The sequence below is a fragment of the Gossypium raimondii genome, chromosome 11, assembly GCF_025698545.1.
Source record: "Gossypium raimondii isolate GPD5lz chromosome 11, ASM2569854v1, whole genome shotgun sequence".
Lineage (NCBI taxonomy): Eukaryota > Viridiplantae > Streptophyta > Magnoliopsida > Malvales > Malvaceae > Gossypium > Gossypium raimondii.
Window position 1 is genome coordinate 54,023,155 of NC_068575.1, and position 27,349 is coordinate 54,050,503.

At 36.0% G+C, this 27,349-nt stretch overlaps 5 protein-coding genes and 1 long non-coding RNA gene across 11 annotated transcripts; 3 read left to right on the forward strand and 3 right to left on the reverse strand.

The window, feature by feature from the left end:
- LOC105802892 (probable WRKY transcription factor 47) lies at window positions 1–3,315 on the forward strand. Its single transcript, XM_012634799.2, has 5 exons — window positions 1–440; window positions 598–669; window positions 776–928; window positions 1,700–2,044; window positions 2,134–3,315. Exons 1-5 carry the CDS (start codon window positions 210–212, stop codon window positions 2,848–2,850), a joined length of 1,518 nt encoding a protein of 505 aa, XP_012490253.1. The 5' UTR covers window positions 1–209; the 3' UTR covers window positions 2,851–3,315.
- Window positions 3,316–4,524: 1,209 nt separating this feature from the next.
- LOC105802896 (uncharacterized) lies at window positions 4,525–5,600 on the reverse strand. Its single transcript, XR_001136324.2, has 2 exons — window positions 5,185–5,600; window positions 4,525–4,884 (listed from the first exon to the last, which is right to left on the reverse strand). It is a non-coding gene; the product is annotated as an uncharacterized LOC105802896 (long non-coding RNA).
- On the forward strand, window positions 5,526–9,732 carry LOC105802895 (uncharacterized). The gene is made up of 7 exons (XM_012634803.2): window positions 5,526–5,555; window positions 8,499–8,592; window positions 8,676–8,723; window positions 8,832–8,892; window positions 8,982–9,086; window positions 9,201–9,368; window positions 9,453–9,732. The coding sequence occupies exons 1-7, from the start codon at window positions 5,552–5,554 to the stop codon at window positions 9,537–9,539; spliced, it is 567 nt and encodes a 188-aa protein (XP_012490257.2). The 5' UTR covers window positions 5,526–5,551; the 3' UTR covers window positions 9,540–9,732.
- A 282-nt stretch (window positions 9,733–10,014) lies between these two features.
- Window positions 10,015–14,464, reverse strand: LOC105802890 (protein transport protein SEC23). Of its 3 annotated transcripts, none has more exons than XM_012634798.2 (7): window positions 14,262–14,464; window positions 14,078–14,183; window positions 13,366–13,980; window positions 11,332–13,152; window positions 10,624–10,740; window positions 10,446–10,517; window positions 10,015–10,324 (listed from the first exon to the last, which is right to left on the reverse strand). In XM_012634798.2, the coding sequence occupies exons 3-7, from the start codon at window positions 13,843–13,845 to the stop codon at window positions 10,187–10,189; spliced, it is 2,628 nt and encodes an 875-aa protein (XP_012490252.1). In that variant the 5' UTR covers window positions 13,846–13,980; window positions 14,078–14,183; window positions 14,262–14,464; the 3' UTR covers window positions 10,015–10,186. The 3 variants fall into 3 exon arrangements, with proteins under 3 accessions (XP_012490252.1, XP_012490251.1, XP_012490250.1); XM_012634797.2 differs by having other exon boundaries at window positions 13,366–13,987; XM_012634796.2 differs by having other exon boundaries at window positions 13,366–14,464.
- Window positions 14,465–14,730: 266 nt separating this feature from the next.
- Window positions 14,731–17,245, forward strand: LOC105802893 (L-cysteine desulfhydrase). 4 transcript variants are annotated; one of them, XR_001136323.2, is made up of 3 exons: window positions 14,731–16,244; window positions 16,723–16,803; window positions 16,882–17,245. XR_001136323.2 is itself a non-coding variant. In XM_052623508.1 (2 exons), exon 1 carries the CDS (start codon window positions 14,885–14,887, stop codon window positions 16,238–16,240), a length of 1,356 nt encoding a protein of 451 aa, XP_052479468.1. In that variant the 5' UTR covers window positions 14,731–14,884; the 3' UTR covers window positions 16,241–16,244; window positions 16,886–17,245. The 4 variants fall into 4 exon arrangements, 2 of the variants coding, with proteins under 2 accessions (XP_052479468.1, XP_012490254.1); XR_008190857.1 differs by having other exon boundaries at window positions 16,886–17,245; XM_052623508.1 differs by lacking the exon at window positions 16,723–16,803 and having other exon boundaries at window positions 16,886–17,245.
- A 5,763-nt stretch (window positions 17,246–23,008) lies between these two features.
- LOC105802894 (diacylglycerol O-acyltransferase 3) lies at window positions 23,009–24,622 on the reverse strand. The gene is made up of 2 exons (XM_012634801.2): window positions 24,176–24,622; window positions 23,009–23,968 (listed from the first exon to the last, which is right to left on the reverse strand). Exons 1-2 carry the CDS (start codon window positions 24,557–24,559, stop codon window positions 23,216–23,218), a joined length of 1,137 nt encoding a protein of 378 aa, XP_012490255.2. The 5' UTR covers window positions 24,560–24,622; the 3' UTR covers window positions 23,009–23,215.
- Between the last annotated feature and the right edge of the window lie 2,727 nt (window positions 24,623–27,349).

The window sequence follows — 27,349 nt, forward strand, 5'->3', positions numbered from 1 at the left end:
ATAGGTCCTTAGAGATAACATTAATACTCCTTTTATATATAGAATTTTGAACCACCCCCCTAAGGTTAAGTCGTTTCTATTTTTAAGAGTAGTGTTACCATATTTTATTATAAAAGTATGGTGAAAATGCTCCTTTCTTGTTGAAAGCTTGAAAAAGCTAAATAACTACCGCTCTCTTATTTCTCTTTGTTCTAGTTTCTCCTTTAGTCATGGAGAAGCAGCTCCGTCGAGAACTGAGGTTCTTGCACTCTGGTGATTTTCCCATCCAGGATTCTGGTGAGCCTGATGGTGCCCTAGATGATTCCGGTGATCATGTTAAGCCTCTCATCAAGGAAATGGATTTCTTTCCTAATCATAATCAATCACATGATCGTCATCAAGGGAGAAAGATTGATAATAATAATAATCCTTTATCTTCTTTGTTAGATTCCGAAGTAAACGTAAGGTTTTTGGATTATCATTATTATCACTATAATATGAATTATTTAAAAAAAATTCTGTTTATATTTATTAATTTAAATTCATAGTAGTACTAGTTGGAGTTATTATGGAAATTTCGAGTTTACTTTCATTGACAAAATATATATGTTGTTTTAGATTGGATTAAATCTTCTCAGTTCAAGCTCCGGAGTTTCAAGGATAGCCAATGAAGAGAAACCCAAAGCTGAAGTAAGTTTTTCTTATTTCTTACTCGAAAAACATTTTACCATATATTTTTTAAAATTTCTTTGGTCTATGAGTTTCAATTTGTTGAATGGTGAATTGGGTTTTTCAGATCAGTCATGCTAAGATTGCGTTAGAAAGGTTACATGAAGAGAATAGGAGACTGAGATGCACGTTGGGTCAGATTACTAAAAGCTACAAAGAGCTACAAGGTCAACTATTCATGGCGGTGCAAAAATTGGCGCTTGGAAATCAAACAGAAAAGGTGAAATATTTAAGTTTAATTCAAAACACCAGATATTTTCTAGTACATATCATCATCAGTTTGCTACGTAATTCAGTATTCAATCAGATATAGGAGAATCAAAATCATTTTATCCTCTTAAGAACTGACTAAACATTAAAGCTTGTTAATATTTATTTCTATATATGGTGTTCACAATTCATCAAATAGGTCCTTTTTATGTCTAAATTAAATAAGTAAACTTGGTTAACGTGCTTCACATGAATGGGAGAGTGCGCTCCCTTGATCCGGTATCATCTTTTCTCGAAGATTATTACATTTACATTTAGACCTTATTTTTTGGAAAACTTCCTATATCTTTCAAGGTAAAATTGTCATTAAATTAATGAACGATTCGATCCCCCAATCTATAGATACGTTTCACCAAGTGCCACACCTATTGCCCATGTAAATGATAGAGGACTAGAGTAAAAAGACTAGCAACTATACAAAATAGGCGGCGTCAGCTCTACCACCTATTTAGGCTTATTTTCCAACCCCTCGTATGCACTCTTTAGAAAAAGATAAAAGAGTTTGTTTTCCTTTCTTCAAACCCCCCTCGTTCTTAGGTTAAATCAGTACATGGTGTATACCCTAAATATAAAACAGTGTTGTTGGATTTTGATATTTAGATGCGATGGAGATTGTTTAATAAGACTAGCATTGTTTTTCAACTCTCATGGATCAATATATCAAGCTTATATGTGTGTGTGTGTGGCTATTGGCTAATGAAAGAGTTTTGTTTTCAAACAGAAGGATGCAGTAAATGGCACGTCAAGTCCCATAATGTCAGTCCCACAGTTCATGGACCCACGACCATCGGCTGCATTAGATGTCAATGAACCTTCGGCATCTGACGATAGAACACAAGATTTGTCAGCATCCCCGGGGAAAAATATGGAAGTTGTATCGAAGGAAGGCGAACATCAAATTCCAGGAAAGCACGCTTCTGTTGAAGATGGTTCCGATCAAACGTCTCAAAGCTGGAGACCGACAAAATGTCCAAAGCTAGATCATTCTAACAAGGAAGAGCAAGTCTCTGAAGTACCTTTTAGGAAAGCCAGAGTGTCGATTAGAGCCAGATCAGAAGCTCCCTTGGTAAGTATCCATACTAAAGTGCTTCTGTACAATTTGTATTTGCAACGTTTAAGACAAATTTGCGGAAAATGATGGATGGTAATTTTCAGATAAGCGATGGATGTCAATGGAGGAAATATGGTCAAAAGATGGCCAAGGGTAATCCTTGCCCACGAGCCTACTACCGTTGCACCATGGCTGTTGGCTGCCCAGTCCGTAAGCAGGTGCAAAGATGTGCGGAGGATAAAAGCATTCTCATAACCACATATGAAGGGAATCACAATCATCCTCTACCACCACCAGCCACTGCTCTGGCTAACACTACGTCAGCCGCTGCAGCAATGTTGCTATCAGGTTCAACAACAAGCAAGGATGGCCTTAGCCTACCGAGTTTTAGCTACTTTCCTTCCTTACCCTATGCATCCACAATGGCCACCTCAGCGGCACCGTTCCCTATCGTAACCCTTGACTTGACTCAGGGCCCAAATACAGTTCCCTTCTTACGGCCGCCGCCTTCCGCAGCTACATTTCCACTATCTGTGCACGGTTACCCACAGATTTTAGGGCACTCCATGTTGGCTCCTCCCAAGTTATCTGCAGTATCGGCAATGCAGTTATGGCAACGTCCTGTTTCTATGGTTGAAACTGTTACAGCAGCCATTGCTTCTGATCCAAATTTCACCACAGCCTTAGCCGCAGCTATTTCGACAATTATTGGAGCACCAAAAAGCAACAACGGTGGCAATAACAATTCCTCCAATGGGGTAGCTACTCTTCCCGCATCACCCCAGCTTCCACAGTCTTGCACCACTTTTTCTGCTAACTAGCCAGGGTGATTAAAAATTTGGGTCTTCTCAGGCTCGTGATATTTTCACTTTTTATTGCATAAGCGTTTGGTAGGTAATCAGCCAGTTAGAGAGAAGGGTCCATCTCTTGTATGATTATAAAAACAGGTAGTTCCACTTCCAGGCGCCATCCGATATTCAATATGATCAAACCAGTAAAATATTTGGAACAAGATCTGATGTACAGACAAATACTGTTGCACCTCCGAGATATTAAGGGATTTCTTGCTACTCTTTTGATCAACAACAGTATATTGATTGTTGGTTGTTAGATAATGACCGCCTTTTCTAATCTAAAGATGCACTATACTTTCCGTAGAGAATATATGATCCTAAGCATACTGAGAGCTTAGATTGCACTGTAAGAATGAATTTCTTCAAAGTATTTCTTGTGTTGTAGATAATCTTTCTACATAATAATTAAATTTAAAGTTTTTTACGAAGAGATACACATGTCTAGTAAAATTATGGACAAGCACTTGTTTATGTTTTAATTAAGTGTTTTTATTTAATAAATTAATGAATTTGATTTGTAGTGAAATGATATCATCTGACTGATAAAATACCCTTTCATCGGAGGATTATGGTAACTAAGGTGATTTGGGCTTCTACTTTAATGGGTTAAGACTTTGAAGGCACTCCAATGTTTCAACCCCTCAGTTTTAGTATTATCCAGAAAAAAACATCAAAAACCAAACTCCCAATTCAACTGATTTTTTAATCTGTTGCCCACTGAATTTTTAATCTAATTTGAATAACATTAAATTTTAAAATTTTTTATATTTTAAAAAATCTTTTTATTTTTGTTTTGAATTTTAAAGAGTTTTCATATATATATATATATATTATAATTTTATAATTTTTTAAAATATGTGTTTTTTAAATAAATAAATAATAATTTAATTTCTTTTTAGAAATTAGGTAAACTATCTAATTGATCACTTAACTTTTTAGATGCTTTAATTTTGATCACCCAAATAAAAAAAAAAAACTTTCAATTTGATCAATGTCGTTATAATAATTTATCATTTTGGTCACCTATTTACTTTCTCACTAACGGAAGCTGATATGGCGTCCGCCCTTGCTGGCTGACATTTCCATGTAATTATGTAAATAATTTATTTTTCGTAATGTAAAAATTGTGAGCTTTGAGAGCTTAGTTCACTGCAAATCTTGGACCTTGGTGTGAACAATTTGTCGGGAAATACCAAAATGTTTCCAAAATTTAACTGCAATGGCTACCAAACCAGATGACACAAAATGCAATTATTGATTACTTCGTTGATGGGAGTTCATAAGGAGTGAATTAGTAGTAATGAAAGGGAGACTCCATGAATATACCACATTCTTTCACTAATTACCACCATGGATCTTTCAAACAATAATCTCATTGAGAATACTCCCAAAGAACAAACCTGTCTTGCAAGCTTACAATTATTGCATCTATCAGGAAATTCGTTAAGAGAAAACATACTAGAAAGTTTATGAAAAAAATTAATTTTAGGATTAGAGCTTTTACATTATGGTGAAAAGGAAAGAAGAGAATGGATTTAAAATATTTATATAATTACATGGAAAATATCAGCCTACGGGACTAGTTATATGGACATTATGTGTCATATCACATTAGGCTTCGTTAGTGAGAAAATGGATAGGTGACCAAAACAATAAACTATTGTAGCGACAGTTACCGATTTGAAAGTTTTTTAATCTGAGTGACTTGTACAGACCCAATTTTACCCGGGCCTAGTGCCAAAAATATTAACCCGAGGCCCAATTACAAAAACAAATACCCAATAGCCCAAGGCCCAAAATTTAAAACGGCCCATTGGGGCCCAAAAAACTAAACAGCACAGGGAACCCTAGGGTTCCCTGCCCTTTCGCGCCGTAGCCCTACTGCCCATGTGCGCTACTCCCTCGGGCGTACCATCCGCGCCTCGTCCCGAGGCTTACCTGACACCCTAGCCACCGCCTAGCACCAAAACGGCAAGCCACGCCTCTGCCTTCGTCAAGTACCTGCAAGCAACATAAAAAAGGGGAATAGAAGCAGCAAAAGGGGCAGAGAATGGGTTGATTTTCGGCTTTATAAGCCTTGAAAAACAATGTAAAAGGGGGGGCTTCATCACTGTATTTTGGGGGGATTTTTCTTTGTAAAAACCCACATCAGAAATCAAAAGCGATATAGAAATTTTAAAAGGTTGAATCCTTACTATTTCTTCTTGTTTTTTATTTTATCTTATTTTGTTTTATTTTTTTCTTTGCAAATCTATTTTAAAGTAATTAAAAAAATCAAAAAAGAGAAAAGAAAAGACTCACCTGAATCGGCCCCTGAAGCCGTCGTCGCCGTCGGCCCTTCGCCGTCGTCGGACGCGAGTTTAGGAAGGGGCAGAGGCTTTCCGTTTCCCCTCGTTTCCCCGTTTCGGAGCCTTGGTCTCTGAACGCGCTCCAAAGCGCTGGTGGGAGACGCCCTCGCAGGGCTCCGGCCACCGGGCGGTGGGGAGGCGCTACGGCGGCGGGGCTTCTAGCCTTAGAACCCCAGCAGAAAAGGGATTCTCCCTTTTATTTTTATTTTTTATTTGTGTTCTTTGCAGCAAAATGAAACTGCAGAAAGCAGTAAATTTCTTAGCTTTATGTTGATTGAAACGGTGCCGTCTGATGGGGGATCTGCGCATGCTTTGCCCTAATGGGTAATTTACGCATTTAATCCCTCCATCTTGCGTTGAGATGCAATACGACCCTTTATTTCTTTTAGATTTGGGCTGCAAATTTTGATTCCGTTGCAATCAGGTCCTTTGACCATGTATGGTCCTTCGCGTTGAAACGTTGCACTCTAGGACTAGGGAATATTTCCCTTTTCAGTCCTTCCCTTTTCGCGCGCCTCACATTTTAATCCTTTACTCTATTTCATTTTTGATTTCAGCCCTGAGATTTCGTTTCCGTTTTGATTTAGTCCTATTATTATTATTATTATTATTATTATTATTATTATTATTATTATTATTATTACCTATTTGTTTGTATTTATTTTATTTAAATTTTCGGTACATATATGTACATACATATATTTTTGTGATATACATACATTGTTTTATAACATATATATATATATATATATATACTTATATAGTTTATATATTTTACAACTTATGCACATATCTATATATCTATATACATATTTTCATTTTCCTAAATATATACATATTTATATATAATCTTTATAGTTTAAAACATACCCTTTTTATAAATCCGTATATACATACATATTATTATTAATTTATATACATACATATCCTTTTATTTTTATAAGTATATATATTTTATATGCACGTACATACATATTTTTGCATATCTTAATTTACATAAATATATATATACATTTTCAATATATTTTCTAACATGTATATAAATTAACGTATTTATTTGTATACATATGTATATTTTCATTATTTTTAAACTTTAATTTGTACATACATACTTTCTTTTATTTTTCAACATATATATGTACTTACTTTTATATGTATTTCATTATTTTCATATTCCATAGTTTTATACACCTATATATATGTACATATTTTTATATATACATATTTATTGTTTCTTTTATATATTAAAATATACTTTATACATTTTGTTAATTTATGTATACACATATTTTAGTTTATGTCCATGTATATCTTTTTATATTTAAGTGTATTGATTATTTATTTATTTCATTTTCGTTATTATTTTGAATGAATGTTTAAATTGTATTCGTTTTTTATATTTTATTATTTTGTAAGTTTAACCGTTTATATTGATTGCTATTGCTCGTATCGCTTTTATACTTTCATATTCATTATGGTTTTGCCATGCATAAAAATGTAATTTGCTTTCACTATGATTTTGTGTTTTATTTTACTCGATATAACAAATTTTTAAATGGCATTTCGTGTTTGGATTCGAGAAAAGCGTGTCCTAACTTACTGGGTTTCGATTTTCTTGATAAATCTAAATGCATGAATCTTTTCAAAACTCAAGTTTTAAATGATCTCGGGATTTATAAAGGATCGTGTCCTAATTTACTGGTCGTGATCCTTTTTAATCCAAGATAGTTAAATATCTTTTAAATAAGCATTTTTTCATTTGGGTATCGGGAATACGAGATATTGTATTCTAACTTACTGAATATGATTCTCTTTCTCCAATAACGTGAAATATGCTACTTTTCCCAAAAATTTTCTTTTTAATATAAGGATCGTATTTTAAATTTTTCCAAGTTCTTAATTTTCGACATTAAGACATTAATTAATCAACTAGGTACCAATTTTGGGCGTATCGAGGGTGCTAATCCTTCCTCGTGCGTAACCGACTCCCGAACTTGTTTTTCTGAATTTCGTGGACCAAAACCGTTGTTTTAATAAAATCAAATCATTTATTAAAAACAACCACTTTTCAAGGTGACCCGATCACACCTTATCAAAAAGGATTGGTGGCGACTCCCTTTTTTCGTTTTCATTTTCAAAACCTAAGTCGACCCCGTTTTCATCCAAAAAATGGTGTCAACATGACTAAAATGAAAACACCCAAAAAGTTGGGTGATTAGCTAGGTAGTTTACCTAAAAAATTTGCATACTTTTAAAGGGTATGGACCAAATTGACAAAAAAAACTATAAATGTCGAGGGCTAAAAAAGTTTAAAATTTTTAAAATTCGATAGACCTATGAATCGATATAGACTAGTTGAATTGGACTGAAGCATAGTTGATCTGACAATTGAACCGATCTTTATAATTTTTAACAATTTATTTGCTTTGAACTGATTGGGCCGGTCGCTTAGAACTAATTTGTTAGACCAATTCAAAATTGGTTCAACCGATTTTTCGCTTGATTCAACCAATCTGTATCGGTTCGCAAATCAACTAATTTTTTTACCTCTCATTGGACCGATACCCAACCGGTTTCCCATCAAACTGGTTGGTTTAGTCCGATTTAGATAACATTGAAATTTGAAATTTGAAATTTTTATTTTTATTTATATTTATATTTTTTAAAACCATTTTTTTAATTTTATAAAAATCATATATTTTTAATTTTATTAATTTTATTTAAAGTATGAAAAAATATTTTAAAACTTTTATGTACTTTTAAAGTAAAAGGACTAAATTGATAAAAATATAATTATTGAGGGTTAAAAATTATTTTACTTTTAACATCGTTAACTTTAATGACAGAATTAAATGGAGTGACTAAAATTTTAAATAAAAATATAAATACTCAACGTCCTTTAAATTAAAATATAAAAGACGAGATTTTAAAATTTGAAAGACTACATTGTAGTATATTTAAACCGGTCACATTTTGCTCATATCATTGCTTACCTCTATTTTTTCCATCTCTTTGGATAATAAGCCTAAACTTTTCCCTTTTTTGGATCATTGGATTTGGTTTAGTTTTCTTTTTAGAAGGAATGAATATGTTTTTAAAAATGTTATAGCCATGCAAGATTGGAACTAGCCATGGGCCTATTAACTTGATAACTATATAAATTGGCCAATTTTAGGACCATAATACCCATAAAGCTCAATGACCCAATGTTCTAATGCCTTTCTCTTCGTCTCTAAATAGATTTCTTACGAACTTTTCGTCGAACAGGTAGCGAGCGAACTCTGCAAACAAGAAACATGCCGCCTAGAAACAAGGCCGCCAAAAACAACATTCAGGATGGCGCCCTTCCTCAACAGCAAGAGTATGTCTCTTTTAATTTCATTAGATTTTATAAAAACTGTCTTTTGATTTCTTACTTTTTTATTTTTCTTCGGGTCCTGAAAGTTGCTATGAAGGAGAACGGCTCATTCACGTGCTTAAATCAATCCGAAGGTAAATAATTCGAAACAATTAGCTTTGATTAACAAATACCCTTTTTTTTCAATTCAACTACTTGTTGTTTTTGGTAGTTAAATTTTATTATGTTATTTCAATGAACAGAGGGATAGAGTCAGCCAGAGCGCTGGCTGGAAACTCCTTGCCTGAAAAAGTGTGGCTTAAGGTTTGATGTCTTAGCCAATGCTGTACTCATTTTATTCGATTAACCTTGTGGTTTTATTATTGTCTGATTATACTATTTGTGGCATTTAGCAACAATTTGCAATCGGTGTTAATGACGTAACACGTGTACTTGAACGGATGGCAGCCATTATTGACGAGGGGAGCACTGCCCAATCACCTTTTGTTAGACTTCAGGTTAGCTATCCTGGTTTTACCCATGTTTTAACAAGCAGCTAGGGTTAGTTTTTTATTGCTTGTACGTTTGCTGTAAGTAGCTCGAGACTTGGGGTATGTTTGTTGCGTTTGTAGGCTATATTGTTAGCTGCTGATTGCAACCCAAAGTGGCTGACGAAGCACCTGCCAACGTTGGCTAAATCAAGAAAGGTACCATTGATCATTGTTAAAGATGATAAAAAGGGGTCCTTAAGATTGGGTGAGCTTGTAAAGCTAAAAACAGCTGTTGCAATTGGAGTAAAGGTTAGGATCTCGAATTTGCTGATTGTTTTTTAACCCTAGGGTGTTTTTAACTATGTGCTGATATATTTGTCTTTTAAACTATAGGCTCGAGGAAGTGCTATCAATCAAATCATGGAGGAAATTCTTGATGGTGACGAACCCAATCAAAGGGCTCTGCTTCAAGTTCAATGACTTGCCAGTTTTTTTTTTTTTTTTTTGCAGTCAGAATGGAAGGAAAGAGCTGTCTATTATTATTATTTTATTTTAATTCTATGTTGTTATGGCCCCTATGGTAATGACAGGGATTTAAAATGTAGAAATTGATATCTACGAGAAACCAGCAGAAAAGCCTCACATGATTGAGATCTGTTGTTTGTTTGAAAAATTACAACACAAAACCTAAGCAATTGTATTCGGAAATATTTTTAAACATAAATATAGAAATATGATTTTCTACATATATGAAAAAATATTTTTTTAAAAATTAAATTGGGGAATAGGACACAGCCAAAACAGGAGGGTAGCAGTAAAGTGAAACTATTGCTCTCTACCAAAGTATTTTAAGCAAAGAAAGTGAAAAATGTTAAAAACTTTGTAGTTTCTATTAAGTATAGCTGTTTATTTGAAGCTTAAATGAGGGTGAAATTTTTATCAAAGAGAGAGCAAGAAAAGAAAATAATAATAATTAATAAAAAGAAGCGAAAAAAGAAAACATGAATGAGTTACATTTACAATCCCCTCACAAGGAGAAGAACAAAAAGAAGTAGAAATCCCAATAAATGATAGTTGGATGCAACTCTCTGGGACTCCCCTTTTGGCGAAAAAAGGTAAAATATCTCCTAGATTGGTTCTGGTGGCACCACTTTCAAACTCCGAATCCATTCACAGATGCTAGGATCATCAAAATGAATAAAACTGCTTTTCAGTTTTGTCCGCTGTTCTGTTGTCAAGGTTCGAAGCTGTGGAAATCTTGCCTCCTGCATACGTATCACGCCATTGTTAATTGTTTTCTGAATACCCATTGTCAATAAAATACAGAGACATAGATATAGGCCTATTATGACCAAAAGCAAAAAGGCTTTCCCATTTTCCTCTTACCTGCTCATAAGGAGGATCCTTGTGTGCTGGTATCAGCCGAGAAACGAAATATCGAGCCTGAGAGCTTCCCTCCTGCGACAAACCACATCATTAGGTTCTTTTCTTTCTGATAGCTAAAAAAAAAACCGTGACAATGCACAGTTAATAGAAGGTTGGGGCAATTTAAAAGAAAAAGAACCTTGAATGCAAGGATGCGAGGAGCTGGAAATCGTAACTCTGTAAGCTCTTCTGCCAATGTTTTACAAGCTGCCACAGCTGCAGCACTTCTTCCTTCATCTGCTGCAAGTTCAGCACCCTGACCCAGCAGTTGGCAGGAAGATGTTCAATATTGTCACGGAAATAAATAAATATAGTTTCTAAATACAATTCAAGCATAGCAATCCATCAATCTCTCCCTCAAAACAGACCAAGATAACACATACAAGTAGAAGAGTGAAAAGGGAAATGAATTCATCCAAGGGTCATATATCACAGGGTATGTATACATATAACTTAAAAAGTGAATATGATAAAAACATGTTAGATGGATGACGTAACTACAATCATATTCACTTTGTGCATTTAGCAAATCATGCATAGCTTCTCACTTCCAAGCCTTTCTTACCGTGTTCCCCCTACATCAGGCCATCATCACTTTTCCACCGTGGCCTGATATTAACAGAAAGAAATACAATTCTGAATAATAACCAGGCACGATGGTTGTTCGTGAGTGGCATAGGAACATCCAGACTATGTAAATTTTTGGGTCTCCTATTCAATCACAATGTGAGAATTGAACCACATAGCACAAACAGGAATGCCAGGCTCTATGGTCAAAGATGAACAACACAGAAGCAGCTATAGCAGATATACAAGCCAAAACTAAAAGATGGTTTAATTTACATACCAACCAAATGAAGACATCTGTACCATGGTCTAGAACAACTGCTGTATCAGACTGCATGACAAGATCATAAGCTGGCAATTCTTCAAAAGTACCTCCTTCCCGATGCATCAGACAGCGAGGGGCAACCATGCGAAGTGAAAGATCAAAGGATGCATTCAAAAACAAATTCCGCAGTACAGATCTCTCATCCTCATGACCAACTATATTTCCCAACAATGGACCCCTCCTAAGATGGAATAGAAACTCTGGTAGTAGAGAGATTTCCTTTGGGAACCGACGAAGCTTTGACTTCGGCACTTGAGAGCCAAATTTTAAAGCAATGTCTTTTACTCTTTCATCTATTGTTGTACGCATATCAATTGCATCAGAATGACTTTTTGCTCCCAAGAGGGTCCTCTTGGCAATTAGGACGGCAGCCACCTCATCTTCAACACATTGAAGATATTCTGGAACACTATCAACAGTTGGCAACCTGATAGTAATCACTCTAGTTATATCAGCTTGATAAACATTTGAGTACTGAATGGCAAACTGGAAAAAAACGAAATCACTCTTGATGTCATGTCTATTTTCCATTGATATGGAGAAGCATTGTGTTTCTTCGACACTCAGCATTCGAATACAGAGAGAAAGATCATTCTTAAAGGTTTCATGGTTTTCTATATGTGCCTCTTCACCAGGACCCACAACCTGAGTAACAAGAATATCATCAGAACAGCGAATCTCCAACAAACCATGGGAACCAGCAGCCCTGGCTGATGCCCTTTGTAAGTTCATACCAAAGGCTTCACCAAAATCATCATGGAGAACAAAAGCACCTCCTGAAGCTTTTGCAAGAGGCTGCAGCACAGGAACCCTTACAGGGCAAGTTCCAGCACAGAGAATGTCTATGACTGTGTTCTGTTGATGAGCCTCACGACCAAGATGCTCCATCCATTTTATTGCAGTCTTTTCCTTATGAGGATAATTAGGGTGAGTATAAGAATGAGGGACAGATCCAGGGCCATATGTATTTGGTCCACCAGCACACACAATGATTCTGCTGTTAACACCTGGCCTTTTAACGACACCTCGTGAAAAATCTGCAGATGGACCTTGAATAATAGCTAGAGCAACCTCAACTGCAGTACCTAAGCACCTATCTCTTGATGCTTCTGGAACATTCAACTTGTAAGGCCTCAAAGAGGAGAATATCAGGTGTGCCACCTCTTTTGAAGCATGCATTGGGGACAAGGATATACCTGTCCCATAAATCAATGCTTTCAAAGCCTCCTGAGTTGGTGAAGCTCCACCTGGAATCACTTCAGCAGATGCAATGGATTCCTCTGAGAAGTCATAGACTGATACTGCACGACCATACAAAATGATTCCAATTCTAGTTGTTGGTGGCAGTGAATCAACGAATGCATGCAGGGAGCTCTGTAAATACTGAAGGTGTTGCTCATCTAAACATTCATCTATGACAAGAACAACTGGTGCAGAAGTTCTTGAATCAGTAACCGGAACAAAACTTGGCCTCTTATTCCCTGTTTGAATGAAATCAACCAAAGGTGATGACAACTCAGGAAAATTACGAAGCTCTTCCTTGCTCAATGCTATGTATTCACCTTCGCTTCCATTTAGATTCCCGCAAATTACACACTGCCATTGGCCTGAGCCAATTAGTATGTTGGAGTATAAATTCGAATAAGCTCCACAATCATGGCATCGATGAGGATCACGTTGTATCACTTGGGGACCTGGTGAAGTGTCCCTCCCAGGAGAAACCAGTACTCCAAAACCTAAGCTAGGTACGTTTGCTTGTTTCTTGTGTTTCAACACCTGGTCCACAAAATAGGGATAAATAAATTTTGGATAGAAATAGTGCATATAACTGCAAAGATCAATAGGATGTAAAATTTGATAATATGTACATAATCATAAAATTCTGAAAAAGATATTCAAGACTTTGATAGAAAAAACATAAAAAACTCGCCATAAGACCAATAAAAATATTTCAGCTTTACATTTCATCCCACAAGGAAAGAAAGATACCTTATGAGCCGAGAATAAAACACATGGTGACTTTCCATCAGGCACAGGTTCCTCTATAGCACTGGGAAGTTGCTGTTGCAGCTCAACCGACCCATTTGAAAAATATGGAGGAGAAGATGTGGGCAAAGACGAAGCTGATGAGAAAGCAACTGGCTGAGGAGTTGCAGGAGAGGTTCGGAAAGGCACAGCAGCAGGCCGGACTGGTGATGCAAATACAGGGGGGCCAGGGGGAGTACTCAAATGGGGAACAGAGCTTCCAGTTTTGACTCCATTTGCTGGTGATAGCATAGTGGGTAATTTTATTGAAGGGGAAGGGATCTGATCTTGTTGTGAAATTGGCGGAGGAAACCTAGGTGCCCCAGAGGAGATTGTGGGAGGAGCAGGAGACATTGCACTTTGATCAGGTTTAGACGAAAGAGAATCCATCTGAGGAGTAATTGTTCTAGAGTATCCAGGGGAAGCTTGTGGCGGAGTAGCCATTGCAATTGAAAGTTTCCCTTAATTGAATATAATGCCGATCAAATTCCAGCTCTTGGAAGAGGATCAAAGGTGCAGGATTAAAGCGTTTGCGAAGAACTTCAACGCAATGTTCACCGGCAAAAGCCGAAAGAAAACCTTAAAACTCCATAAACAAACAAAGAACAAGATTGGATTTTGAAGGAAACCCAATTCAAGAGATCAATTAAGATTCAATAATGCCCCAAAAACTCACCACAATTAACCTTACAGGATAAAAAAAAAGGGGGAATTTGATCACTTAACTCCCTATCTTCACCTCAATTCGAGATTCAATACAATCCCTTCTTCCGAAGTCCAATCTAAAATCCAAAATCGAAAAAGAAATGAGATTAAATTTAGGTTTTGTGAATATAATAAAAAATTAAGAAAATCCCAACCTGATACGAGACGGGATAAGAAAGAAAGAAGAGTGTTTTATTTGAATTATCAAGGAGTTGGAACCCTAGCTACGTTTGACTCTTCTTGATCTAACTCTCTCTTTCTTCTCCGTCTCTTGTTGGGATTTCGGCGCTTAAGGTCAAGCGAAGGGAGCACCAGAAACAGAGCCCGTTGCCATTGTCATTGATCTCCCATTTCAACCCACGGTAATGGTTCATTTTGCACTGCTGGCTCGATCGCTTCTTTTGATTGGTCGACCGCTGTTGACAGCAAACAGTGTGACGTGTTCTTCATTGAAACGACGCCGCTTCCATATTCCTACGTGTCAAGTTCATGACCCCTGGACTTGCATATTCCCCAAATTGTTTAGAGGAAAAGAAACGAAGACGTATTGCTTGCATCAACGTTACCTATTCGATTATCATCGGTCCCAGCCTTGCCCTGGAAACGAATACGGTAACCTTTTATTGTAAATAAAATACCAAATAAAACCAAGAAAAGGCACTCACTTAGTACCACTGTTTGGTAGCTGTCGACTGTCGAGTTCTTAAAATCATGCCCATTTTCACGACAAAACCCTAATTTCCTTTTATTTGCTTCCATTTGCTCCCTATCTCCGCCGATGCAGCACGATGACCCTAGAAACGGTGAGTCGACTCACCGCAGCTCCAAGAAACCCAAAATTTCATCTCAGTTCATTACTGAGTCGGATATCCGAGACGAGTTCTCTCACCACCACCCACGTGTCGCACGCATCAACAACGGGAGTTTCGGTAGCTGTCCCGGTTCGGTTCTTGCTGCCCAACGCCATTGGCAGCTACAGTTCCTCCGTCAACCTGATGCCTTTTACTTTAATTCCCTTCGTGACGGAATAACGGCTTCGCGGAAAATTATAAAGGACCTCATCAACGCCGACCACGTCGACGAGGTCTCCCTCGTCGATAACGCCACAACCGCTGCGGCCATCGTGCTCCAACGGATCGGCCGCAGTTTCGCCGAAGGGAAGTTCCAGAAAAATGACACTGTTTTGATGCTCCACTGCGCGTATGAAGCCGTTAAAAAATCAATCCAAGCGTACGTCACCCGGGCCGGCGGCTCGGTCATTGAGGTACGGCTTCCATTCCCGGTAAATTCAGAGGAGGAAATCATATCCGAACTCAAAAAATCGATCGACGAAGGAAAATCCAACGGTAGAAGGATAAGGTTAGCGATTATCGATCATATTACATCAATGCCATCGGTTGTTATTCCGTTAAAAGAGTTAGTTAGGATTTGTAGAGCGGAAGGAATAGAGCAGGTTTTCGTAGACGCGGCTCACGCTATTGGGAGCGTGAAAGTGGATGTCAAAGAAGTTGGAGCTGATTTTTATGTTAGCAATTTACATAAATGGTTCTTTTGCCCGCCTTCTGTGGCATTTTTATACTGTAATAAATCGACTACATCGTCTGATTTGCATCACCCTGTTGTTTCTCACGAGTATGGAAATGGGTTGCCTATTGAAAGCTCCTGGACTGGGACTAGGGATTACAGTTCTCAGTTAGTTGTTCCTGCAGTTTTGGAGTTTGTTAACAGGTTTGAAGGAGGGATTGAGGGGATAATGAAGAGGAACCATGATCAAGTGGTGAAGATGGGGAAGATGTTGGTTGAATCATGGGGGACAAATTTAGGGTCTCCCCCGGAGATGTCTGCTGCAATGATTATGGTTGGTTTGCCGTCGAGGTTGTGCCTTAATAGTGAGAAGGATGCTTTGAAGTTGAGGTCACATTTGCGGGATTGTTATGAGGTTGAAGTTCCAATCTTTCATCAGGTTCCAAAGGATGGGGAAGAGGGTGTTAGAGATAAGGATGGATTTATTACGGGATATGTGAGAATTTCTCATCAAGTTTATAATACATTGGAGGATTATGAGAAGTTAAGGGATGCTATTAATCAGTTAGTCGAGGATGGGAAAACTTGCAAAATGCTTTTTAAGGAATGAAGAGGTAATTTCTATGACTTAATTTGTTCAATGTTGGATTGCTTTTGTGGCATTTTCTGTTAAGCAGTGTTACTTGTCTGCTTAAAGCTAATCATCGTTGCTCTTTACCTTTAATGAGAACATATATAATGTTGAAACCTAAGACCGAGTTAGTGTTTCTTGTTATTATTAATTGTGTTCCTGTAGAAAGTCTTATGCTCCTGAATCTATTACTAGGAAAAACCAATATTTCTTCAATATCTCTATGCCTGTGGAAGTATTCTGATTCTCATTTAATTGCACCATGATGAAATTGCATGTGAAATGTCGTAACCTGCCTATTCCTCTTGGATCTTTTCTCTGCTTTCTTTTTTTGTTTGTATCGCAATACTAATGGAAGACTGGAATTAGGTTAATATTAGTAACCAGAGAATATATATGTGTGAATGACATTTCTAAAAACTTAGTAGTTTACTGCTCATACTGATGCATTAATAATTCAGGGAACCTATATTCACGGGAGGTGGAAAGGAGAGGCAAAAAGGGGCTTGGGACAGTTGATTTCATGCTAGATATAACTTAATGTGCCTTTTCAATTTGTATGAAATTTATTCTAATCCATAAGATTATGTACCTTGATTTCTTCTATTTGCGCTTGTCAGGCAGTCATAAAGGTTGGAGCAGCTTTCCATGGAATAACGTACGTGCTTTGCCAGTTTTCTGATGCTTGCGACATCACACAGTTTTTAAAGAACCAAAAATGATTGGGAAAGAGAAGGTAAGAAGTAGCTATTATATGTGCTTCTTGGAACCGCGAAAGTGTTTTGGAATAACTTTTTGCAAATGTAGTCTGACAGGTGCCTAGGGCTTTGTATCAATCCCTTATAGTTCGGCAATAATAAATGTATGAATGAATCCAGCATTTTTTAGCAGTTAAACCTGCTTTCAGCTGAAATTTATTGTTAATTAATTGTATCACAATATTTTGAATTTATATGTATGTGTAATCGGTATATCCTTGTCTGATATGAATTCCATAAAGCAAGCGTCTTTAGCATTTATCAACACATCTTCATACGTTATCCCCCAACAGCATTGTCATTTTTTATTCATGAAAACGGCATGAAGCCTCAGGTTACATTAGACAAAAGAATGAGCAAGTCGGAAGGTGTGGGCGCTACAATATTACAACAAGAGCCCAATATTTTCCAATCTTTACAAGAAACTGGCTTCTTTAATCTTTGAATAAGCTGCAGACAATCAAGACTTCACAATAATATGAGACCAACCTTGTAACACCCCAAACCCGGTCTAGACATTATGGCCGAATTTGACGATGTCACATGGAAAGGGATTTGAAGACAAGATTGTCGAGTTTAAAAACCGTTACAGTAAGTTAACTTTTATTTAATTCGAAAAAAACTAGTTGATTTGCTTTAAAACTTGTCTCTTAGCAGAAGCTTTTGTAACCAATTAATTTAGGGAAAATCGTTTTTAGTTACGAAAAACCTTAGTTTTTAGAGAAAAAAAACCGTGTTTTGTGGAGTTGCAGTTTAAAAAAAATCCATAAAAAACAGTATAAAATCTCAAATTTAAAGCTAACCAGTCCATAATTCAGAAGATACATCAAAAACCCCAAATAAGTAATAAATTCTAGGCATTAACGGAAAACAGTCTAAAATTTACGTGTGGCCACCATCGAGTCCTCCGCTGCACCGACTCGTTAAGTCTGGGGATTACCTGTACAGATTAAACAGAGAAAGGGTGAGTTTTCGTAAACTCAGTATATAATCCCCACGGAAAACATGCATACAGATAATCAACAGAATTCAGTCAGATACAGTCTCAGAAATACATTAGGGTCTTGGCCCATATCAGATACAAAATGCAGATATAGTAAATCAAAATCCTACCCACCAATCTCTACACACCATCTCCGTCCAACCCTACACACCATGTGTGGATTAAATCAACTCACCCATCCCTACACACCATGCTGTACCGAAATGCAACACATAATCAGAAGGTTGCAGCTCAGCTGCAGATAACAGGCTTAATAGCTTTTCAGACACTTCCTCCAAATATCATGAACCCACCCTAATGCAATGCAACATACAAAATATGTCACGCCATTATGCAATTAATAGTACATACATTCAGATATCATAAGTCATGCTCGGTATAAAAATCTGACAGACAGATCACACATATAGGGGTCTAAGCTTTACCGACCCTACAGTAGGTCCACAGTCAACTTAGGCGACCTGTGCAACCTTACAGAACTTTTTAGAAAAATGGGCTCACATTCCCATGTGGCTCACTCGGCCCAAATTGGCTTTGGTCACGTGATCCATTTTTAATGTAACACATGCTAGTTAATTATTCACATATATTTTCACTATTTACTTATATGTTCCTTCAAAGCTATCTACTTGAGTCACTGTTACTAAATTATTTATATCTTGAGCTACAGAATTCCGAATTAAGATCCGCTTGATGTCTTTGAAACTAGACTCAAATACCTTTCTACTATAAAATTTTCAGAATTTTTGGTTCAACCAATAAGTACAGTAAAATCTTCAAAATTACCCTGTTCTACTGTCTGACAGCTTCATCCATTCTTTGCTAAAAATTAATTATCTCTTAGTACAAAATTTGGATGATGTTTCCATTTTTTTTATTGAAAATAGACTTATTAATAATTTAAACATGTGAATTTTAACTCCTAATTATTTTTCTCCAATTTTTGATGATTTTTCAAAGTCAGAACAGGGGAACCCGAATTCATTCTGATCTTGTCTCACAAAGTTTATTATACCTCACGATTTATAATTCCATTACTTACACCGTTTCTTCTATGAGAAACTAGACTCAATAAGTTTTAATTCAATATTTTATTCATCCTCTAATTCGATTTTCACAATTTATGGCGATTTTTCAAAGTTAGCCTACTGCTGCTGTCCAAACAGTAAGCAATTTCGGCTTTTCGCCGAATCTTTTTTTTTTTGTGTTTCGGGTACACACCTGATTTTGTTTGATGCTAAAACAGTCCTCGAACACTCCAAAGCCTATAATCAAGATACTCAACATCAATGTAATGGATTTACAAGTGAATTGACAACCAAGAACGAACCGAAACCCAACTTACCACCAACGATAACCCTCCGTTTAACTATTGTTAAGACGAGAACACTGAATTCACCAGTCCAAGCCTCCCCCTACGCCCAAACTGCAGAGAAAAAATATTATCACTTCAGTCGTTAAGATATTCATGATAGAAACAAAGAGAAACACTTACCGAAACTAAGCGAGCACTAACCGCGTGCGAAAATGAAGGAAAATAAATGGATTAGGTAAAAATCAAGAAGAAGAAAAAGAAGAGAAATATGAAAAAACTTAGAGAATTTTGGCAAGAGGAGAGGGAGAAGAATAGACAGCAGAATTTTTTTTTCAAAAAAGAAAGTCAAAATTCGGTTATGGGAAAAAAAATAAAATAAAATCTCGATAACCCCAAAATCCCTTAATCTTTTCCCCTAACTCTCACTACACTTCCACTACTCAGAATCCCTCTATTACACAACTCTATCCCGAAATCTAAGCAAAAAAAAATCCTTGCCTGTATAGGTATTCGAACACAAAACTTCCACCATAATAACGCACTATTTAACCACCAAACCAACAAACCCATTCTGATATAATTTACCTAACAATCAAATAAAAAACTACTGAACAAGAGTAAAGCCTAATTCATTCAAAATACTAAAATTTGCCTAAGTGAAGGTTTGAACTTATGACCTCCCAAACACTCCCAGAACACATAACCACTAAAACTAACAGATATTTGTGTAATATTTTCACAAAAACGAAATTAGAAATTTTGGGGCGTTACAAACCTCTTTGACTTGCCAAGGAGCAGAGTTGACGAACTGTAATGGTTTCAGCAGAGGTGTAAGGACCTTATCACCATTATAGTCCCTGCAAATCACTGCAATATCAAATTATGCATCACAATTAAGCTTCAATCAAAGGCGAAGGAAGATTTTGCCAATTTAGTGAATCTTTGCAGTCACTTCCAGCCCCAACAAGAGGCAAAGAGATCCCTGTTCACACAACTCAAAAAGCCTCCTGAGAATGTTCTAAAAAACAGAACAGTTTCTGGCCTTCCATAGAGGCCAACCGCACAAACAAAACAAGCTCTTTCATACCAATAGAGACCTTCATATCAATAGAGACAAACATGGCGAGAAGGTTTGCAACATCATCCCCAGCATTTCTTAAAACTAGATAAGCCTTCTCGGCTTGTTCTGTAATTAAACTTCAAATCGAGAAAAAAGTATGTGTTCCAACAATTCTGAATCATGTTGGAAACAACGTTCCTAGCAGTAATAAGATTATGACAAACTCTCCACACGAAATTCTTAACCTTGTGAGCCACAATCGAATCCCAAATCTGCTAACATCCTTTTTAACATTAAATTGGTGAAATTATAGCATGTTTATCTATATAGCCACTGCGAATCGGTTAGTTGCATGTTCATCGGTAGTAATGGGGTTTTTTTACAGAAATAGGTTGAAAAAAAATTAATACTGAAATAGGTTGCCAGATAGACTATTTACCAAAATGGGTTATTTTTTTAATGGCGCCTATCTGAGAGGCGCTAATGATTATTTTATATTAATTTTTTAATGGTGCCTATCTGATAGGCGCCAATGAATATTATATATTAAGTTTTTTTCTTTTAATAAAACATCATTAATTTTTTCCCGGGTCAGTATATGACCCGGTATAATACAAAGTAGTGGCGCCTATCTCAGAGGCGCCAATGGTGGTGCCTATCTGACAAGCGTCACTAGTTGTGTCATGTTGTGAGGCGCCAATGGTCTTATTTTTTCCCTCTATATACCCCCGAAACACAGACATAATTTTTAGCAGAGGAACGGAAATAAGAAGGTAGGGAGAAGAAAAAAAGAAAGGAAAACAAGAAGAATGATACAAACAAGAAGAATGATAAGGTATTTTGGTTTATTTCTTTTTAAATAGAATGCAGAGTCTTGTTAGTAATTTTATTATTTAAAAGTTATTTTGTTAGGTTATTAATTTTGTTAGCTTCTGAATGAAAAATTTTGCATTAGAAATTTTATGTAAATTTTTTGCATTTCGAAACTATTTTAAGAATTTTGAAATTTTTTTAACAGATCTAGTATTGAAGATGGAGAATCAGTTTTTTGTATGCGTTTATTTCGATGGAGAAATTTTGACAACAACCGTGGGATGTATTTTTGAATGTCGCAAACAAGTAACAATGAGATTTAATAAAAATATCTTGTTTGAGGATATGAAGGAAAAATTAGTGAAAAAATTTATAGACGTTGTGGGAGAAGGATATCAAAACTTTTCTACAAGTTTCCAGTTTCGACAGATCCAATAAAATTTACTGAAATAGAACTTGTAGATGATGAAGACGTGGAGACAATGGTCGCTCTTTATTGTGGGACTCAGAGTAACCAAAATGCATCGATTCAGTTATTTGCTGAGTTAGCCGGTGTGGAGGCAAATGAAGATCCCACTCCATTAAGTGAAGAAGATGGAGTTCAAACGCCGTGTATGGTGGTTCCGGTATGGTATGTTGATAGTCAATCAACTATACACGAGATCGATATTGATCTTAATGCTGCACCCGAGACTGATGTGGTTGGTGATGATGTATACTATAGTAGTGATCTTGTTGATCACGAAGTTGATAGTGAGAGTGATCCCGACGTGGACAAGGTCCTGGATGATATTGACGACGAAGGCGTGAATGAGGATGGAAACGTTAACGCATCTTCAGTTGGAAACCAAATTCGTCGTATTGTGATGCACAATAATCCTGGGGCACACATGTCTCAGATAGACCCCGATGCGGCGCGGGCAGCAGAGTTTTCGGAGTACCCTGAAATACTACTTGTTCACAGAATGACCGTATATTCTGATCCAAAGGAGTTGTTCGTGGGCCAGAGATTTGAAAGTAAGGAAGAATGCATATTTGTCATTAAGTGGTATAGCATGAATATATCAGTAGACTACAAAGTCGTCGAGTCTAAACCAATATTATATATATCAGTAGACTACAAAGTCATCGAGTCTAAACCAACATTAAACTCTTTAAATTATAAACAAAATTATTTACTAAAATAAAACATTACTATTTTTCTTTCTTTCTTCTTCTTCTTCTCTTCTTCTCCTTTCTCTCTTTTTTTTTCTCTCTACCGTTCATGCAAGGGGCTTGGCTTGGGGACCATTTACTTATAGTGGCCAAAATTGTGGTGTTGAAGGGACAACACCATCTTTGCTTTTGCGTTGCAAATGACAACAATGTGAATAAGCGATCTTGCCAAGGCCATTGGCGCCTCTCTTTGAGGCTCAATTAATGGCGCCTATCTGACAGGCGCCACCTGAATACCCATACGACCCGTTGACCGTATTTTGACCCGTATTTCTATTTAAATATTTTTAAAAAAATAAAAAATAATATTTTATTCAAAAAAAATTATTATAAAATATTCATTGGCGCCTCTGAGATAAGCGCCATTACAATAAATAACTCGAGATAAGCGCCATTACAAAAAATAACTAATTTTGGTAAATAATTTATCTGACTACGTATTTCAATATTAAAAATTTTTTTTAACCTACTTCTGTACAAAACCCGTAGTAATGCATTACCAAATTTTATGTTAGAACCTGCGATTGGAAAACCGAGGAGGAGGAGAGCGGAAAGAAGGGAAATGATGAAATTTTGGCACAAATTTTGCAGAACAAACTAAAAACCACAAGCTGCATTCGACATTACTCTAAAACGTGAAAGATAAAAGCATTTTACATTATCACCTAGACTGCTAGAGCCTAGATTTAAAGTAGTTTCATCCATGCCAATAGCTCATCCACTATATTTCCCCTATTCACACTATTAACAAATTCATGATCGTAATCGAAGAATGAAACAAAATGAAGACTCAAGAAGAGAGCATCAGACATTCATCATCTATGTTCTTGCCCAAAAGATTTGCAACGATGAGGTCAATGTCTTGCAACCCAACACCCGTGCATGTAGGATTAATCCCAAGTCTAACAGAGTCTTCATTGATTCTCGTTGTAGTTTCCGTTTGAGAGTTCAAGACCCTCACATTTGGAGAGGTCTTGCACTTCCCCATGCATCTGCACGCCACAACAGTGCCTTCTGCACCCACCTTCCTTTCAAATTCTTCTAACAACGCCGCAGCTCCCATCTTCTTGCACTTGCCACCCATGCAAACTTCAATCTTCTTGGTTGATGTCCCTTCCACAAGGGTGTTGCTCTGCCCATCCTTGAAGCCATTTGAACTGCAACATTCACCATCCAATCCAGTAAGAGGAACTCGTATCCGAATTTGGGGGCTTGAATCTGAGTTTTCTAGTTCCATGAGCGAGTTAGCTAATGTTGCTTCCTCTGCCACCGTTGGAGCTTCTATAACTATCTCTTCGGGTCGTTTCAAAGCATTGCCAATTGGTGTTTCTGACTCTAGGGAAGGTTTCAAAGCATTGTTTCTCAGGGCTTTCATGTCAACTACCTCCCCACATTCGCTGTCACTTGATTCAGAGGAAGATGATGATTCTGATTTCCCAAAAGTGGCTTTGAGCTTGGCTCGTTCCTCTTTCAATTTTCTCTTCAACTCCTTTTGTTCTGATTTCAATTTTTGCAGTTGGGCCAGCAAAACACCGCTTGCTTCCTGAAAGAACAAAACAACATATGAGGTTTTAATCCAATATATCACAAAAATCCCACTTCAAATTTTCATTTTTCACAATTCTCATACAAAGAAAGCTTCTTAGTTTAATTAAAGAGCAATTAAACCATTTTGTCACGGCACGAACCAGATCAAAGCAATCACAAAAAAACAGAAGTAGAAAAAGAAGACGGAAAATTAATATCTTACATGAATCATCGTGGCCTTAACTTCAGCGGCCAATCCAATCCTAATATCCTCGCCATCAGCAATCTGAGGAAGCATGGACAAGTCCTTGGACAATCGCTTGAGAAGCTTCAGCTTCTTCTTGACCTGTTTAATCTCACAGCTCTTTCCCTTGTCTTTCTTCGTGGCATCGCCACTACCACCACCCCTCGGTGACACATAATACTGGACATGCCCTAAATCAGAAAACTGGCAACTCAATCTCCTGCAAGATTTAATCCTCGGCCTAACTGAAACCCTGGAATCTCCAACACCATGATTCAACTCCCTGGAAAACCGTCCGCTAAAATCAACCCTAGCCGCCGGCAACCTTGAAACTGTCTTGCAAACAATGCCAGAGGTCTCCATGGCGTGAATCAGATGGTTTCGATTCCCGTTTAGCTTGGAAAATATAAGAATGGATTGGGAAGAATGCATTCATATATTGAATATACGTTGCCTTCAACGGTTTCAGTTTCCTGGAAGGGAAGGAACTAGCAAATGTGGCACACTATTAGTGGTTCGATTAAATCTAAAGCTGATGTGGAAGGATTGTTGAGCTTGGCGGTGGCGCGCTCGTGAGGAATTCGGTTTGCCACGCTTTACTTGCACTTTGGCATGCGTTTCCTTTTTAATATCAGCGGTGCGATGACATCATCCGAATATTGACGGCTAGGATTTTGCCAGCTCATAGAGGCTTTTCTGCCATGTGGCTTTACGTTGTCTCTCTAATTGCCACATAGGTCTAACGATCACTTCGTGTCCTTATTTGTAAATAAAAAAAATCCTGAAAATTAGTAAAATGCCACGGGCAGGAAAACTGGCAACGAATTTTTTGGGCGAATATCCGGATAAGTACTATTACGACTCCTAAGTCCTAATACTTTTAAAAAATATTTTTAAGTAAATAAAAGATCAATTGCTTTATTTATTATTTTAAAATAATCTATTTGTTATATAATAGTTTAAATTATTTTCATTACTGTCGTGTATTAATTAAAATATATTATATTGTTTTTAAATTTGATAATGTTTCAAAAATAGTATGGTTGAGAAAGTGAAAATAAAATAAATGTTTAATTATTTAATTATGTCATAATTATTTGCAACGTTTTGTTAACAAAATAATTATAAAATTAAAAGTTTTAAAAACATGATAATTGATATTAGAATAAATTTAAAAAATATTTTTATTTAACTTTTAATTTGTATTTTTAAAACAAGTAAATATTTTTAAATAATATCCATCATAAAAGTTTGCCACAATTTTTAAAGTATGTTTTAATTCAATTCTTAAAGATAAGTTTCTATATATGGTCATTAAAAGTAATTTTAAATATTTCATTTTAAAATTAAATATGAAAGAATAAATCAAATAGCTTTTATAAATTAAAATATTTTTTAAAAAAGCTAACACTATTTTATACTTATTTGTAATAGTACAAATTAAGTTTCTATTAAAAACTTCTAAACAAAATAAAATAAAATAAAAAGTGTGTGTCTGCGCTTCAACGTTTTTTGGCCCCCAAATCCGCCACTTTTTTTAGTGATGTTTTAACTCTCTTTTTGGTCATTTTCAGTTTACCACATGTGCGATTTCATCACTAATTTAATTTGATTTTAATTGCATTCAATTTGATCACTGTTTGTTTTTTCCTTTATGTAGATTTAAATTTAAACGTTTATTCTACATAGTATTAATTTATAATTAATAGTGATTTAATTTAATTATAAAGTAAATATTTAATACATGTAGATCAATTAAATGATAAAATTGTATAAAGGTAATGTAATAGAAAATGTTAATTTTACTCAATTAATAATATTTATAGTTGAAATATCATTTGAAAAATATATGAAAGAATTATTTATTTTTAAAATTTTTTATAAGTAAAATGAATAAAAGTAATTAAAAATAGAATAAAATTGTAAAAAATTCATAAAAAAAAGGAAGAAGTGGTACATATATATTTTGAAATATTCACACCGTTAAAATTAATTGAGCAAAATAAAAACGATGACGAGGAATAATGATATTTTAAAAACCTAGAACATTTTTCTTCAAACTTCTCTACTTTTATTCTTAAAAAAAATTGCTTTGGCCATTATCCATCATTATACGACATGCAGTAGAGTTTCTTTAATTTTCCCATGGTTTATCTCATCAAATCTGACTCTTTCTTGCGTAGGATTCGAAGGAACGAGCAAACGTATCATGAAAACAACATCTGCCTCCGGGTAATAATATATGATTATCTGCATGAGTTATTGTATCAAGCAACTATTTTGCAAATTCTAAGAGGCAGAGGTAAAATTAAATATGGTCATTAAAAGTAATTTTAAATATTTCATTTTAAAATTAAATATGAAAGAATAAATCAAATAGTTTTTATAAATTAAAATATTAAAAAAAAAGAAGCTAACACTATTTTATACTTACTTGTAATAGTTACAAATTAAGTTTCTATTAAAAACTACTAAACAAAATAAAATAAAATAAAAGTGTGTGTCTGGGACAATTTACAAATAAAAGCCCTTTTTTTCAAAAATTATCGAAATGGGCCTATTATTTTATTATTTATCGGAATGGTCCAAAAACCGCGAAATCGCGTCCACGTCAGCGCAATGTCGATTACACGACAAGGACGCTGATGTCCTAGCGATACTGCTGACGACATCGCACGACGTGGACGCGATTTCGCGGTTTTTCCTACGTTAGGTTTTTTTTGGCTTTTAGGGTTTAGGGTTCAGGCTTTTAAGGGTTTTTAGGTCCTGGAAGAAATAATTTCGAGTTGACGTTTCTAATAAAATAATATAAAATCGCTTCTAGCAGGATGGTATTTGAGAAGAATTTGTGAAATCGCGCCCTCGTAGACGCGCTTTTGCTACAGTAGGTCACGGAAGAAATAATTATTTTTTTGACGTTTCTGAGCAAATAGTATAAAATCGCTTCTAGCAGGATGCTATTTGAGAAGAATTTGTGAAATTGTGGCCTCGTCAGCACGTTTTTGCTACAGTAGGTCATGTAAGAAATAATTTTTTTGACATTTCTGAGCAAATGATATAAAATCGCTTCTAGCAGGATGCTATTTGAGAAGAATTTGTGAAATCGCGCCCTTGTGGACGCGCTTTTGCTACAGTAGCATGTTTGGGCTGAGG

Coding starts and splice junctions, on each gene's coding strand:
- LOC105802892 (XM_012634799.2), top strand. CDS start 210: ATGGAGAAGCAGCTCCGTCGAGAACTGAGGTTCTTGCACTCTGGTGAT. Junction 441..597: donor TGTTAGATTCCGAAGTAAAC/GTAAGGTTTTTG, acceptor ATGTTGTTTTAG/ATTGGATTAAATCTTCTCAG. Junction 2,045..2,133: donor CCAGATCAGAAGCTCCCTTG/GTAAGTATCCAT, acceptor GGTAATTTTCAG/ATAAGCGATGGATGTCAATG.
- LOC105802895 (XM_012634803.2), top strand. Junction 8,724..8,831: donor GTGCTTAAATCAATCCGAAG/GTAAATAATTCG, acceptor TTCAATGAACAG/AGGGATAGAGTCAGCCAGAG. Junction 9,369..9,452: donor CTGTTGCAATTGGAGTAAAG/GTTAGGATCTCG, acceptor TTTAAACTATAG/GCTCGAGGAAGTGCTATCAA.
- LOC105802890 (XM_012634798.2), bottom strand. CDS start 13,845: ATGGCTACTCCGCCACAAGCTTCCCCTGGATACTCTAGAACAATTACT. Junction 13,153..13,365: donor TTTTATTCTCGGCTCATAAG/GTATCTTTCTTT, acceptor TTTGTGGACCAG/GTGTTGAAACACAAGAAACA. Junction 10,325..10,445: donor AGGATCCTCCTTATGAGCAG/GTAAGAGGAAAA, acceptor ATACGTATGCAG/GAGGCAAGATTTCCACAGCT.
- LOC105802893 (XM_052623508.1), top strand. CDS start 14,885: ATGCAGCACGATGACCCTAGAAACGGTGAGTCGACTCACCGCAGCTCC.
- LOC105802894 (XM_012634801.2), bottom strand. CDS start 24,559: ATGGAGACCTCTGGCATTGTTTGCAAGACAGTTTCAAGGTTGCCGGCG. Junction 23,969..24,175: donor TTAAGGCCACGATGATTCAT/GTAAGATATTAA, acceptor TTGTTCTTTCAG/GAAGCAAGCGGTGTTTTGCT.